The 15,849-nt window shown below is 42.7% G+C and overlaps 1 protein-coding gene across 21 annotated transcripts in view; it reads right to left on the bottom strand.

The window, feature by feature from the left end:
- The window catches only part of rims1a (regulating synaptic membrane exocytosis 1a), an 857,383-nt gene that overhangs the window by 310,984 nt on the left and 530,550 nt on the right, over positions 1 to 15,849 (bottom strand). For all 21 annotated transcript variants that reach the window (XR_015753101.1, XR_015753102.1, XM_087979575.1 and 18 more), the window contains one exon: positions 15,514 to 15,637. Coding sequence is in view for 19 of the 21 variants with exons in the window: in XM_087979575.1 (XP_087835701.1) it covers positions 15,514 to 15,637 (124 nt within the window). In the remaining 2 variants the exon portion in view is untranslated. The remainder of the gene's footprint in view (positions 1 to 15,513; positions 15,638 to 15,849) is intronic.

Genomic DNA, 15,849 nt, shown 5'->3' with positions numbered 1-15,849 from the left:
GGACCCGGGTTCAATTCCAACATTGGGAACTGGTTGAGTGGAGTTTGCACGTTCTCCCCATGTCTGCATGGGTTTCCTCTCACCATCCAAGGATGTGGAAGTTAGGTGAATTGACCATGTTAAATTACCCATAGTTTTCAGGAATAGATAGGCTAGGTGCATTAGTTAAGGGAAAGATAGAGTAATCAGTGTAGGGGAATGGGTCTGGGTGGGTTTCTCTTCAGAGTGTCGGTGTGGACCTTTTCAGCCAAATGATCTGTTTCTACACTACAGGGATTCTAATTCTATTTCTAAAAAGGGGTGGCATGAAGACACAGTGGTTAGCACTGCTGCCTCACAGCGCGAGGGACCTGGGTTCGATTCCAGCCTCAGGCAACTGTCTGTGTGGTGCTTTCACATTCTCCACATGTCTGCGTGGGTCTCCTCAGGGGTAAATGTAGAGGAATGGGTCTGGGTGGGATACTCTTCGGAGGGTCGGTGTGGACTTGTTGGGCCGAATGGCCTATTTCTACACAGTAGAGATTCTAATTCTGAATGGATTTCAAGACAAGAATCAAATGATTAAACTGGAATGAGGTAATAGTTGATCAGATCTTGGTGAGGATAGGATTTGGGAATCCAAGTTTTGAATTCAATGGATGAGAATTCAATGCAAAAATTAGCTCTGTAGAGGGATAGGCCTTGTTGTATTATTGCTAGACTATCAATCTAGAAACCTGGTGAATGTTCTGGAGACACGGGTTTAAATCTCACCATGGCAGATGGTGGAATTTGAATTCAATAAGATTCTGCAAATAACATCTAAAGATGCCCATAAATCCATTGTCAATTGTTGGGAAAAACCCGTCTAGATCACTAATGTTCTTTAGGGAAGGAAATCTATCATCCTTATATGTAGGTCAGATAAGGCGATTCCAGACACACAGCAATTGGTTGACTCTTAAATGCCCTCTGGGCAATTAGGGATGGGCGCCTATGCTGGCCTAGCCAATAATGCCAGCATCCTGTGAATAAATAAATTAAGAAAAGATGATTGCTGCAGCAGATAAAGGCTGCTCAAATAAGAAAGGGCATTCAGGAGCAGGTTAGAAAAGGCACACACGATCAACTATATGGATAAAATAATGCAAGGAAGGTTGTGACACAAACCAAGCACGGAAACATGGGATGAGAAAAAGGCACTAATATGATGACAAACATTTGAGAGTTTGTCATGATGAAGTTTACATGCATTAAATGCAAAGCTTTTTCAGCTGCAAGCTGAAATTTCTAATTTCTCATGATATTTAGAAAGCTGCAAACACAATGAAGTAGATAAATATGAAGGTAAGCTAGCCAGTAATATTAGAAATGATAGAAAAAGTTTCTTTCAATACAAAGGAAACAAATGTGAGGCAAAAGTAGAAATCGGGCCATTCCAAATTGATGCAGGAAGGCTCGTGATGGGAGATATGGAAATAGCTGAAGAACTTAATAAATACTTTGTGTCAGTCTTCACAGTGGAAGACATGAGTATATTACAACAATTAAGAAGAGTCAAGGGGCAGAATGGAGTATGTTGCCATTACAAAAGAGGAAGTGCTAGAAAAGCTAAAAGGTAAAAAATTTGATAAATCTCCTGTCCCCGAAGGGCTACATCATAGAGTTCTGAGGAAGGTAGCTGAAGAAATAGCACAGACGTTGGTTGTAATCTTTCAAAAGTCACGGAGTCAGGGAAAGTCCCAGATTATTGGAAAATGACAGCTGTAACTCCCTTGTTCAAGAAAGGATCAAGACAAAAGATGGAAAATTATAGGTCGATTAGGCTAATCTCGGTTGTAGGTAAAACTCTAGATTCCATCGTTAAGGATGAGATTTTTAAATTTATGGAAACGCAGGGTGGGATTAAAACAAGTCAGCATGGATTTAGTAAGGGGAGGTCGTGCCTGACAAATCTGTTAGAATTCTTTTAAGGGGTAACAAGTGGGTTAGACCAGGGAAATCCAGTGGATGCTATCTACTAGATTTCCAAAAGGCCTTTGATAAGGTACCTCACGGGAGGCTGCTGAGTAAGGTGAGGCCCCATGGTGTTCGAGGTGAGCTACTAGTATGGATTGGGGATTGGCTGTCTGACAGAAGGCAGAGAGTTGGGATAAAAGGTTCTTTTTTGAAATGATAGTGGTGTCCTGCAGGGTTCAATTTTGGGGCTGCAGCTGTGCACTTTGAACTTTATATATTAATGTTGTGGTTCTGTTCGCCGAGCTGGAAGTTTTTGTTGCAAACCTTTCGTCCCCTGGCTAGGCGACATCATCAGTGCTTGGGAGCCTCCTGTGAAGCGCTTCTTTGATGTTTCCTCCGGTGTTTATAGTGGTCTGTCCCTGTCGCTTCCGGTTGTCAGTTTCAGCTGTCCGCTGTAGTGGTTGGTATATTGGGTCCAGGTCGATGTGTTTGTTGATGGAGTTTGTGGATGAATGCCATGCCTCTAGGAATTCCCTGGCTGTTCTCTGTCTGGCTTGCCCTATGATAGTAGTGTTGTCCCAGTTGAATTCATGTTGCTTGTTGTCTGCGTGTGTTGTTAGCTGTCTTCCTGTTTGTCCTATATAGTGTTTTGTGCAGTGTTTTGTCCTATATAGTGATTTAGACAGCTAACAATCCGCATACATGAACATCAACTAGCCACGAAACGACACGACCAGCTATCCTTAGTAGCCACACACGCAGACAACAAGCAACATGAATTCGACTGGGACAACACTACCATTATAGGGCAAGCCAGACAGAGAACAGCCAGGGAATTCCTAGAGGCATGGCATTCATCCACAAACTCCATCAACAAACACATCGACCTGGACCCAATATACCAACCACTACAGCGGACAGCTGAAACTGACAACCGGAAGCGGCAGGGACAGACCACTATAAACACCGGAGGAAACATCAAAGAAGCGCTTCGCAAGAGGCTCCCAAGCACTGATGATGTCGCCTAGCCAGGGGACGAAACGTTTGCAACAAAAACTTCCAGCTGGGCGAACAGAACCACAACAACGAGCACCCGAGCTACAAATCTTCGCACAAACTTTATATATTAATGATCTGGATGAGAGGACTGGGGGCATTCTGGCGAAGTTTGCTAATGATACGAAGTTAGGCGGACAGGCAGGTAGTTCTGAGGAGGTGGGGAGGCTGCAGAAAGATTTAGATAGTTTAGGAGAGTGGTCCAAGAAATGGGAGATGAAATTCAACATGAGCAAATGTGAGGTCTTGCACTTTGGAAAAAAGCATACAGGCATAGACTATTTTCTAAACGGTGAGAAAATTCATAAAGTCAAGTACAAAGGGATCTGGAAGTGCTAGTCCACGTTTCTCTAAAGGCTGACTTGCAGGTTGAGTTCGTGGTTAAGAAAGCAAATGTAATGTTGTCATTTATCTCAGGAGGGTTGGAATGTAAAAGCAGCGATGTGGTACTGAGACTTTATAAAGCTCTGGTTAGGCCCCATTTAGAATACTGTATCCAATTTTAGGCCCCACACCTCAGGAAGGACATACCAGCACTGGAGCATGTCCAGCAGAGATTCACATGAATAATCCCTGGAATCCCTAACATACGATGAACGGCTGAGAATCCTGGGATTGTGTTCATTAGCGTTTGGAAAGTTGAGGGGAGATCTAATAGGAACTTACAACGTAATGCATTGCACAGAAAGGGTGGACGCTGGAATTTGTTTCTGTCGGGTGGGGAGACTAGGACCCATGTGCACAGACTTAGAATTGGAGGGGGTCAATTTAGAAGAGAAATGAGGAGATAGTTCTTCTCCTCAGATGGGCCTGTGGAACTCATTGCCACGGAGCGCAGTGGAGGCTGGGACATTAAATATCTTCAAGGCAGAGATTGATAAATCCTTGATCTTGCAAGGAATTAAGGGCGACGGGGAGAGTGTGGGTAAGTGGAGTTGTAATGCCCATTAGCCACGATTGAAAGGCAGAGTGGACCCGATGAGCTGAATGGCCTTACATCCACTCCTATGTCTTATGGTCTAAGTTGAACCATTCAGGTTAACATTAAATGGTGTTACCACTGTTAAATCTTGTGGATTTGATTTGTCAGAATTTTGGTGGTGCACCGACAAAATAATCTTTAAATAAAATCTTTGACAGTGCAAATGAAATATGAAAAATGCAAAACAATACAATTATGGATTGCATTTCCATTCACACCTCATCTGACAAGTGCCAAAATCGCAAAATAAATGAATTAAACATCCATTCTGGATTAATGAAAGTTAAAACACAAACATTATTTTCTTTGTCACGCCCAAATATAATGAATATCTATGAAAGTTATTGACACTTCAGACAAAATATGCCAGGAAATAGGACTTGCCTCTTCACTCTATTTAGACCCCTTACACACTTCAATTAGGTCACTCTTCAGCCCTTTCCGTCCTAGTTTATTGTTTCAGTCTAATAGCCTAAAGTTCTATGACTGGGCCACATCTTCCTAAATCTTTTCTGTATCTTCTCCAGAGCAATCACATCTTTCCAAATGGTGTGATTCAGTAGTCCAGCTGGAATCCGACCTATATTTTATACAGTTGCCACTTGATACGAGGTTATAGTCCAGGTTAGTTGAAATCACAAGCTTTTAGAGTGTAGCCCCTTCATCAGGTGACTTCAGAGCTACGCTCTGAAAGCTTGTGATTTCAAATAAACTTGTTGGCTGTATTACAGACCTCACAACAATGAGTGTGAGGTAGAACAACAAATAGGTAAATAGATTATGAATAGATGTAGAGGCATTAGGGTAGTGGTGATGGGAGATTTTAAATTTCCCAACATTGACAGGGATACACTTAGCGTCAGAGGCTTGGATGGAGTAGAATTTGTACGAAGCGTCCAGGAGAGTTTTCGAGAGCAGTATGTCAATACACCAATGAGGGAAGGGGTCATATTGGACCTGGTACTGGGGAACGAGCCAGGACAAGTGGTAGAAGTTGCGGTGGGGGATTTTGTTGGGAACGGTGACCACAATTCTGTAGGTTTTAAAATACTCGTAGATAAAGAAGAGAGTGGTCCTAAGGAAATAGTACTAAACTAGGCCAAGGCCAATTATATCAAAATTAGGCAGGAGCTGGGAAATGTCGATTGGACACAGCTATTTGAAGGGAAGTCCACATTTGAGATGTGGGAGGCTTTCAAAGATAGGTTAACGGTAGTGCAAGATAGGCAAGATTCGTGAACCATGGATGACAGGAGAAATTGTACGACTAGCCAAGAGGAAAAGGGAAGCTTACATAAGGTCTAGGCAGCTAAGAACAGAATGGGCCCTGGAGGAATATCGGAAGAGCAGGGCAAGTCTTAAACAAGGAATCAAGTGGGCTAAAAGGGGTCATGAAATAGCTTTAGCAAGCAGAATTAAGGAAAATCCCAAAGCATCTTATTCTTATATAAGAAGCAAGCGGGTAACTAGAGAAAGGATTGGTCCACTAAAAGATAATGAAGGAAGGCTGTGTGCCGAACCTGAGAGAATGGGTGAGATTCTGAATGGTTAATTTGCATTAGTGTTCACTGAGGAGAGGAACATGATGAATCTTGAGATTAGAGGTAGAAGTTTGATTAGTCTGGATCACGTTGGCATAAGTAGGGAAGATGTGTTGGGTAGGCTAGAGGTTATTAAGGTGGACAAAACCGGATGTGATCTATCCCAGGTTGCTGAGGGAGGCAAGAGAGGAAATAGCTGGGGCCCTGACTGATATCTTTGTGGCATCCTTAAACCAGGTGGGGTGCCGGAGGACTGGAAGGTTGTTTATTAGATTAGATTAGATTAGTGTGGAAACAGGCCCTTTGGCCCAACAAGTCCACACCAACCCGCCGAAGCGAAACCCACCCATACCCCTACATTTACCCCTTACCTAACACTACGGACAATTTTAGTATGGCCAATTCACCTGACCCTGCACATCTTTGAACTGTGGGAGGAAACTGGAGCACCCGGAGGAAACCCACGCAGACACGGGGAGAACGTGCAAACTCCACACAGTCAGTTGCCTGAGGTGGGAATTGAACCCGGGTCCCCCGGTTCAAGAAGGGTAGTAGGGATATTCCCTTATGTTGTTCCCCTGTTCAAGAAGGGTAGTAGGGATATTCCGGGTAATTACAGACCATTGAGCCTGATGTTGGTGGTGGGGAAGTTGCTGGAGAGGGTACTGAGAGATAGGATCTATTTATATTTAGAAAAGAATGAGCTTATCAGTGATAGGCATCATGGTTTTGTGCAGGGGAGCTTGTGTCTTACCAACTTAGTAGAGTTTTTCGAGGAAGTGACCAAGTTGATAGATGAAGGAAGGGCTCTGGATGTCATATACATGGACTTTAGTAAGGCGTTTGATAAGGTTCCCCATTGCAGACTAATGGAGAAAGTGAAGTCACAAGGTGAGCAGGGTGCTCGAGCTAGGTGGATAAAGAACTGGTTGAGCAACAGGAGACAGAGAGTTGTAGTTGAAGGGAGTTTCTTGAAATGGAGAAAGGGACCAGTGGTGTTCCACAGGGGTCGGTATTGGATTAGAGTGGTGCTAGAAAATCACAGCAGTTCAGGCAGCATCTGAGGATCAGGAAAATCGACGTTTCGGGCAAAAGCCCTTCATCAGGAATAGAGGCAGAGTGCCTGCAGGGTGGAGATAAATTAGAGGACGGTGGGGGTGGGGAGAAAGTAGCAGAGAGTACAATAGGTGAATGGGGGTGGGGATGAAGGTGATAGGTCAGAGAGGAGGGTGGAGTGGATAGATGGAAAGGAAGATAGGTAGGTAGGACAAGTTATGGGGACAGTGCTGAGCTGGAAGTTTGGAACTGGGGTGAGGTGGGGGAAGGGGAAATGAGGAAACTGGTGAAGTCCACATTGATGCCCTGGCGTTGAAGTGTTTCCGAGGCGGAAGCTGAGGTGTTCTTCCTCCAGGTGTCGGGTGGTGAGGGAGCGGCAGTGAAGGAGGCCCAGAACCTCCATGTCCTCGGGAGAGTGGGAGCGGGAATTGAAATGTTGGGCCACACGGTGGTGTGGTTGATTGGTGCAGATGTCCCAGAGATGTTCCCGAAAGCGCTCTGCTAGGAGGCATCCAGTCTCCCCAATGTAAAGGAGACCGCATTGGGAACAATGGATACAATAAATGCTATTGGTGGATGAGCAGGTAAAACTTTGGGGTCCGTTTGGAGGTGGTGGAAATGTCGTCGGATGATTTGGTTTATGCGACGGTTGGTAGGGTGGAAGGTGAGCACCCGGGGGTTCTGTCCTTGTTACGGTTGGAGGGGTGGAATCTGAGGGCGGAGGTGCGGGATATGGACAAGATGCGTTGGAGGGCATCTTTGACCACATAGGAATGGAAATTGCGGTCTCTAAAGAAGGAGGCCATCTAGTGTGTTCTGTGGTGGAACTGGTCCTCCTGGGAGCAGATATGGAGGAGGTGGACGAATTGGGAATATGGGATGGCATTTTTGCAGGAGGTAGGGTGGGAAAAGGTGTAATTCAGGTAGCTGTGGGAGTCGGTGGGTTTGTAAAAAATGTCGGTGTCAAGTCGGTCGTCATTAATGGAGATGGTGAGGTCCAGGAAGGGGAGGGAGGTGTCAGAGATGGTCCAGGTAAATTTAAGGTCAGGGCGAAATGTGTTGGTGAAATTGATGAATTGCTCAACCTTCTTGTGGGAGCATGAGGTGGCATCAATGCAGTCATCAATGTAGCAGAGGAAGAGGTGGGGAGTGGTGCCGGTGTAACTATGGAAGATGGACTGTTCTATGTAGCCAACAAAGAGACAGGCATAGCTGGGGTCCATACGGGTGCCCATGGCTACCCCTTTGGTCTGGAGGAAGTGGAAGGATTCGAAGGAGAAATTGTTAAGGGTCCACTGTTGTTTGTAATATACATAAATGATCTGTTGGTATGATCAGCAAGTTTGCAGATGACACAAAGATCGGTGGAGTAGCAGAAAGCATAAGGGACTGTCAGAGAATACAAGAGAATATAGATAGACTGGAGAGTGGGCAGAAAAGTGGCAGATAGCTTTCAATCCACTCAAATGTGAGGTGATGCATTTAGACAAGTCTAATTCTAGAGCGAATTATACAATGAGTGGAAGAGCCTTGGGAAAAGTTGATGGGCAGAGAGATGTGGGAGTGCAGGTCCATTGTACCCTGAAGGTTGCTGCACAGGTGGATAAAGTGGTCAAGAAGACATATAATATGCTTGCCCTCATTGGACAGGATATTGAGTATAAGAGCTGGCAAGTCATGTTAAATTGTACAAGACATTGGTTCGGCCGCATTTAGAATACTGTGTACAGTTCTGGTCGCCACATTACCAAAAGGATGTGGACGCTTTGGAGAGGGTGCAGAGAAGGTTTACGAGGATGTTGCCTGGTATGGAAGATGCTAGCTATGAAGAGAGGTTGAGTAGGTTAGGTTTATTTTCATTAGAAAAAAGGAGATTGAGGAGCGACCTGATTGAGGTTTACAAAATCATAAAGGGTATAGACAGGGTGGATGGAGACATGCTTTTTTCCCAGGGTGAAGGATTCAATAACGAGAGGTCATGCTTTCAAGGTGAGAGGTGGTGGGTGTTTGGAACGCGTTGCCAGCAGAGGTGGTAGAGGCAGGCATTGTAGATTAATTTAAGATGCGTCTGGACAGATGCATGAGTAGGTGGGGGGCAGAGGGATACAAATGTTTAGGAACTGACCGGCAGGTTTAGACAGTACATTTGGATCGGCTCAGGCTTGGAGGGCCAAAGGGCCAGTTCCTGGGCTGTAAATTTTCTTTGTTCTTTGTTTTTTTTGTTCTACAACCTGTTGTCATGTGACTTCGGACTTTGTCCACCCCAGTCCAACACTGGCACCTCGATGTCATTGTAGAGTAGCAGCATAACCACTCAGCTCCTATATTGCATGCTTCAGCTGGTTGGCACAAATATTCATATGCCTTCTTGATGATTCCATTCATGGGATGTAGTTAGTGCTAGTCACTGCAACATTTGTTGCCCATCCCTAATTACCCTGGAGAACAGTTAAGAGAACAGTCAACCACATTCTGTGGATCTGAAATCAATTGTAGGTGAGACTGGTAAGGTCGGCAGATTTCTTTCTCTAAAGGGCATACAAAGAACTGAGACTAGCTTTATATTCCAAATTATTTTTGATGAAATTCCATCAGCTGCCTTGATGGAATTTGAATACATGCCCCAGAACAATAGCCTGGATCTCCGGATGACAAAGGCATGCTCGGGTTTTCTAGAGGTTAGTTAAGAGACAATCGCATTGCTGTGGGTGTTGAATCATATGCAGGTTGGACCACGCAAGGGCAGCAGATTTCCTTCCCTTAAGGCCATTGGTGAACTAGATGTGTCTTACAATAGTTTCAGAATTATTACGAATAAGACTATCATTTTATTTCCAGATTTATGGATTTAATTTAATTTTAACCTACCTAGCTGTTGTTGTAAGATTTAACTCATGTCGATGAAGCATTAATAAATGTTTACTACATGACCATTCCATGAAATCTAGCAAGGGATCTAGTACTGAGCCCCGTAGTACTTTTCTGGTTACATAAAACTTACCCTGTGCTTCGTGCCTTTGAATCAATTTTTGGATGCAGTTTGTCATCTTGCCTTGATTTTGTGAGTTTTTGTTTTCCTGACTAGCCTTCCACATGGAACCTTGTTAAAAGCTTTGCTAAAAATCCATACTGCATCAAATGCATCCCCATCAAGGCTCCTTCTTACCTCAGAGTCATACAGCTTGGAAACAGACCCTCCGCTCCAACCAGTCCATGCCGGCCATGTTCCCAAACTAAACTAGTCCCACCTGCGTACACTTTGCCCATATCCCTCTAAACCTTTCCTATTCACAAATTCATCCAAATGTCTTCCTCAGTCTGCCACAAACATTCCTAATCCTTACTGACTGTGATTGATCTGTCTTTCTGCATTAAGGTTTATCCTTTTCCTCAGAACTCTTTCCAATAATTTCCCACCAAAGTTAGGGTTCCTGTTCTGTAAATACTCAACCTACCCCCTTCTCTTTTTTAAAGCAATGGTACATCAGCTGTTCTCCACTCTGCTCGCACCTCACGTAGAGCTAAAGGGAGCCTCCACAGTTCCTTCTTCCACCTCCTTTAAAATCCTAAAATACATTTCTTCCAGGACTGGGGTACATTCAAAGATGTTAAATTCTCCAATATCTCTTGTCTCATTGTTAATATCATCCTATACCATATTGTCCCTAGTTTTTGTGGAAACAGGCACAAATTATTCATTATACGCTCTGCACAGCCTCTGCTTCCATACAAAGATCATGGTCTTCCAGAGATCGTAGAATCATATAATAGAGTATGCCCTTTGGCCCATCAAGTCTGTACCACCAAAAGTACATTATCAATGTTCCCATATTCCACACTAGAATCACAGAAACCCTACATATACAAAGCGGCCATTCAGCCCATTGATACTGCATAAACACTCTTGAAAAGCATCCCATCAGACTAATTCCACCCCCTACCTCCATAACCCCGTAATTACTATGGCTAAACCACCTAACCTGCACAGCCCTGGCCACTACGAGGCAATTTAGCATGGCTAATCCAGCTAACCTGCACAACCTTGAACTAGGTCCACAGTCTTGAATAGTATGACACTGAAAGAACTCATCCAAGTCCTTTTTAAAGATCCCACTCTTTCCAATAGCTATCCTCTTCTTATATATGGATTCCCATAAATAAAACCCTGATTACCTTTAACTAACATGCTGAATGGTTTCTGTATTACAGTAGTCTCCCCGTAACTGTTGAGGATACATTCCAAGACCGACCGTGGAAGCGTGAAACCAGGGATAGGAGCGAACCCATTCATTAAATGGGAAACGTACTTCCCCGGCGGCCCCCTGGTTGCTGGTTCTGGAATTTTCCTTGTAATATGTTTGGGCTGCGGTAAACTGTGGAAAATGGACCTGCGGATACGGGGGTCACCCTGTATTTGTTACATACAAGCTTTCTTTTTCAAATTATTCGCTCCTTTAAATCTAAGCATCTAGAGGTCACTGGATTTAGTCACCCCCTCGCTGTTGTTCTCTCAGGGAATTAGCTGTGAACATTTTTAATGTCTTTCTTGAGTTCCTCCCTCTGCTCTGATATTTATTGACCTTCAAATTGCTAGTGGGCAATTAAACAATTCACTAGAGGATCCCAGCAAATTCATGCAAAAGATTAGACTGAAGCATACACGATCTGATGAAGCCTGAAACATCAATTCTCCTGCTCGTCGGATGCTGCCTGACCTGCTGTGCTTTTCCAGCACCACACTTTTTGACTCTGTATTTATAACATCCATCAACCAGAAATGCCAAGTATGAGATCCAATTCAGCCCTTTCTAGAGGTCCCCACCATTGCATGACAGTCATCAGCCAAATTATGTCACTCCACATGATATTAAGAAACAGTTTGAGGCACTGGAAAGCTATGAGCCTTGACAAACCTCCAGCAAAATATCTGAAGATTTCTGTTCCAGAACTTGCCACACCCCCTATATAGCTGTTGCAGTCCAGCAACAATAATGACACCTACACAACAATTTGGAAAACTGCTTGGTTATGTGCTGTCCAAAAAAAAGTCCAAATCCAACCCTGCCCAATCAGACTACTCTCAATGATCAGTAAGTGTTCGAAGGAATCACCAACAGTGCTATTAAACAGCACCTGTTGAGCAACAATCTGCTCACTGAGGCTTAAATGGGGTTCTGTCAAATCTAATCAGCTCTCGATCTCATCACAGCCTTGATTCAAACTTCGGCAAAAAATAGAATTCCAAGGATAAGGGGAAAGTGATGTCCTTCACATCAAGGTTGCATTTGACTGAAAGTGGCATCAAGGAACCCTGGCAAAACTGGAGTAAAAGGGAATCATAGAGAGAGCCTTCTGCTGGTTGCAGTCATACCTGGTTCAAAGGAAGATGGTTGTGGTTGATGAAGGTCAGTCTTCTGAGCTCCAGGACATCTCTACAGGAGTTCCTCAGAATGATGTCCTGGGCCCAACAATTTTTAGTTGCTTCATCAATGACCTTTCCTTCAGCAAAAAGTTTGCTGATGACTGCAGAATATTCAATGCCATTGGCAAATTCTCAGATACTGAAGCTGTCCATGTCCAAATGCAGTAAGATCTGGATAACATTTAGGATTAGGTTGACAAGTGGCAGGTAATATTCATGCCACACAAGTGCAAGTGAATGACTGTCTCAAAAAAGAGAGTATCAGCTCACCACCATCTTCTCAAGAGCAACCAGGGATGATAATGAATGCTGGCTAGCCAGTGATGCCCAGATCCCACAAATGAATAAAAAAACCCAACATGCTTTTACACTTAATAGCATTATCATTACTAAATCCCCTGCCTTCTTTATATTTGAGTCACCAATGACCAACTGGACTATCCATTCAAATACAGTGGCTACAATGCAGGTAAGATGCTCACAATCCTGTAGCAAGTAACTCATCTCCTGAGTCCCTAAAACCTTTCCTACATGTACAAGTCAGTAGTCAGGAATGTGATGGAATGATGCCAATTTCCTAGATAGGTGCAGCTCCAACAATACTCAACAAGTCTGACACGATCCAAGACAAAGCAGTCCACCTTTTGACACCCTGTTCACAAACATTCACTACCACCACCTCCACCAACATTGCAGCAATACATTCGATAAAATACACTATAGCAACAAACCAAACCTCGTTTAACAGCACCTTCCAAATCTGCAACAGCTACTACCTAAAAGGCCAAGGGCAGCAGATACCTTCAAGTTCCCCTCCAAGCCACTCACCATCCTGACTTGAAAGTATATCATTGTTCCTTTAGTGTCGTTGGTCAAATTCTGCAGGTGCATCCACAATACATAGACTACAGCAATTCAAAAAGGCAGCTCACAATCTTCTCAAGGACAACTAGGAATAGGCAACATATGCTGGCCTATGGATAAATAAATAATTGGTTTTCTTGGGGAGAGTGGAGCAATTATTTTACCAGAATGATATCTGGACTGCAAGGGTTAACTTCCAAGGAAAAATTATGTAAACGTAGTTTGAAATTCCTGGAATCAAAAGGCTGAGATGCAATTTCGTCAAAGCTTTCAGGCTATTACAGGAAACAGATAAAAATAAATTATTTCCTCTAGTTTGGGAGTCAAGGGCTTAGGAACATATTCTAAATATAAGAGCTGGACTTCTCAGGAGCGAAATTAAGAAACATCCCCATAACTACGTTTAGAAATCTCTTCTGTGCAAATGCCAACTGACACTTGCTCAATTGTCTATCTAAATTTTCAGTTTGACAGATTTTTATTAACCAAAGCTATTATCAGAAATGGGGCATTGAATGGTGTAACAAGTTTGAAAGGCTTAATAGTGAACTCCTCTTCTTATCGCCTTGATAGAAGTAGCTATATTTGTTGTACCTCTTATTTGATTAATGGTACGTTTACATGTTTTTTTTGTATTCAGCTTTGTCTTCCACCTAGACATACCTGACATTTATCAAACAATGGGACAGAAACAAAATGATAGATGAAATTTGTGGAACATACCTCATTTTTTGATTATAGATACTTTTCAACTTTCTGGATCAACACAGAGTTCAACAATTTCAGACGATAAACTCTGTCCCCCATTCTGTCGCTTCTTCTTTGGCTGGTTCAGATTTTCTTTTCTAATAGCAGTGCCTCCTCTTGGCTTTTGTTACTTTTCTAGCCCCATATCCAATTTCTTTGGCCCTGTCATTGAATCTATCTTCTACCTTATCGCAGACTTCTTATCTTTGTTCCAGACAGTCCTTCCTCAAAACGTAGTCCACATTGAACTTTTCCAAGTATTGATAGACAGTAATTAACCTGCAACTTAATTCTCTCAGATACTGCTAGACCTGCTGAATATTTCCTGCAATTTAGATTTTGAATATCTGCAGTATTCTGTATTACAATTATCAGCAACTTCCTTTTAATGTTTCCTTTAAAACTTCATTATCCATAGTCATCAAGAGGTGTCTAGGTTGTTATCTTTGTCTGCTGTCCACCAACCTTATCAATCATCTGACATACACTTGCAATTCAAATCAACCCTCAGCTGTGTTTTATTTCCCCATTGCCAATCAGATTTTTTTTCTTCACTCAAATGCTGTTTATCTCACATAATCCTGTATACACCTTGTTTCTCCTTTCAAATGTTTCATCCTAGTGCCCTTCTTCCACCAACTGACTTTCAACCATCCCAATGTAATTTGTTAATGATAACATTGGGCCCAGCACTGTTGAGGTGCAATCTGTCCAGCCTGCCTAGCCACAGAATTGGTGCCCATTCCCATTTTGAGACTTGACCCCTGTGATCGCATTTTGAGACTTGACCCCTGATTGAGAACTATTAGAGTGGGACCATAGCTGGACGGCAGTCAGAATTTGGTCAGAGCTCCAAAGTGGCCATTGCTGCCTCACAGCATTCAACACCAAACCTTCAGCATACGACCCTGGTTGGGGTCCCAGCCCCACTGGGAAGTTTCAAGGTTGAGAACAATACAGAGTGATTACTTTTGAGGTCTTGTCTGTAAGTCTTCCCCCCTAGTTTCTGAAAGTCTGTCTGCATCAGTCATGGACCACACCTTACCCTCATCAGATGGGTCTGTACTTGTTTAATAATATTCTTTACCCTGGTATTAGTGAGAAAATACATTCTACAAGACTAAAATGGAGATTATATAAACACCTGTTTGAATAATATTCACTATAAATTCTAGAAACACTTCATTTTCATATTTTATTGTGTCTTCCATTTTGAAAATAGCCTCTCAGTGATTAATATGTGCTTGCAGCTGTCGTCCCCAGAGATGCCCTCAACTTCCTGGAAGGCTATAACGAATGGTCACAGATCGGTCGAGATACTGACAGAACATATTTTCTGCTTTCAGTGATTTTTTTTCTCAATAATATATTAAGAATAAGCATTAATTGCTAGGTTTCTTCTCTAAACTGAGTGCTTTCTTGAACCACACCTTCAATATACATGTTAATTAGGAGCATAATTTTAATGTGAAGAAGAAAAGAAATGGCCTTTAGAATAACAGCCCCCGGAGTCAGTTAAACCTCATAAAGATTGGTTGCTGTCACTCTAAGAAATGGCAGCTTCTAATCATCCTCCAGCAAATACTGGTATAAATTCATCATTTGTATATGGAGGCACTACCATAACTGTCTGAGGATAACTGCTGGATGGTAAGTGGCATGATAGCTACATCAGAGAACTTAAATGAATACTGCTACATGACATTTTCCCTGAACTCTTCTGGGAAAGGTACAGAATTGCCTTATGACAGTCTCAAACTTCTCATTCTGCATTCCTTTCCTACAATGTTGAAATGGAATTCTCCTGGAACTGGGAGATGCATGCGGTCGGTTTTACTTTCCTGGTAATCACCATATAATCTCAGCCTTCCTTCAGAAATAGCATTGGACAAGATTATAAACCTTACCCTATTGGCCTTGAAACAACTATTTCAACCTGAGGTTCTGATTTTGACTCTAAAATTATATTGTAAACTTCTTCATTTGTAGCTCCCGGTAAGGGTTTACCGTTCCACTCAAGAACCTCATCACCTAGAAAAAAAGTTTCATATTTGTAACAATTTTTCTGAAAAATTAACTTGTCACTAAAATATTTCATGATAAAATGACAAATTCTGATGTTTCACATTTTACACAGAAATACAATAATCAATGCATTTTACAATTGATATCTTATAGCGTGCACCATGTGTGAGTTTTATTATCTGTGTGTACAAGAACTATGGAAGTATGTGATAACCTGA

The sequence above is a fragment of the Chiloscyllium plagiosum genome, unplaced genomic scaffold (assembly GCF_037043375.1).
Source record: "Chiloscyllium plagiosum isolate Xiang-an unplaced genomic scaffold, Cpla_swu_hap1 HiC_scaffold_3, whole genome shotgun sequence".
Classification (NCBI taxonomy): Eukaryota; Metazoa; Chordata; class Chondrichthyes; order Orectolobiformes; family Hemiscylliidae; genus Chiloscyllium; species Chiloscyllium plagiosum.
This window is presented reverse-complemented; position numbering and strand designations above follow the sequence as displayed.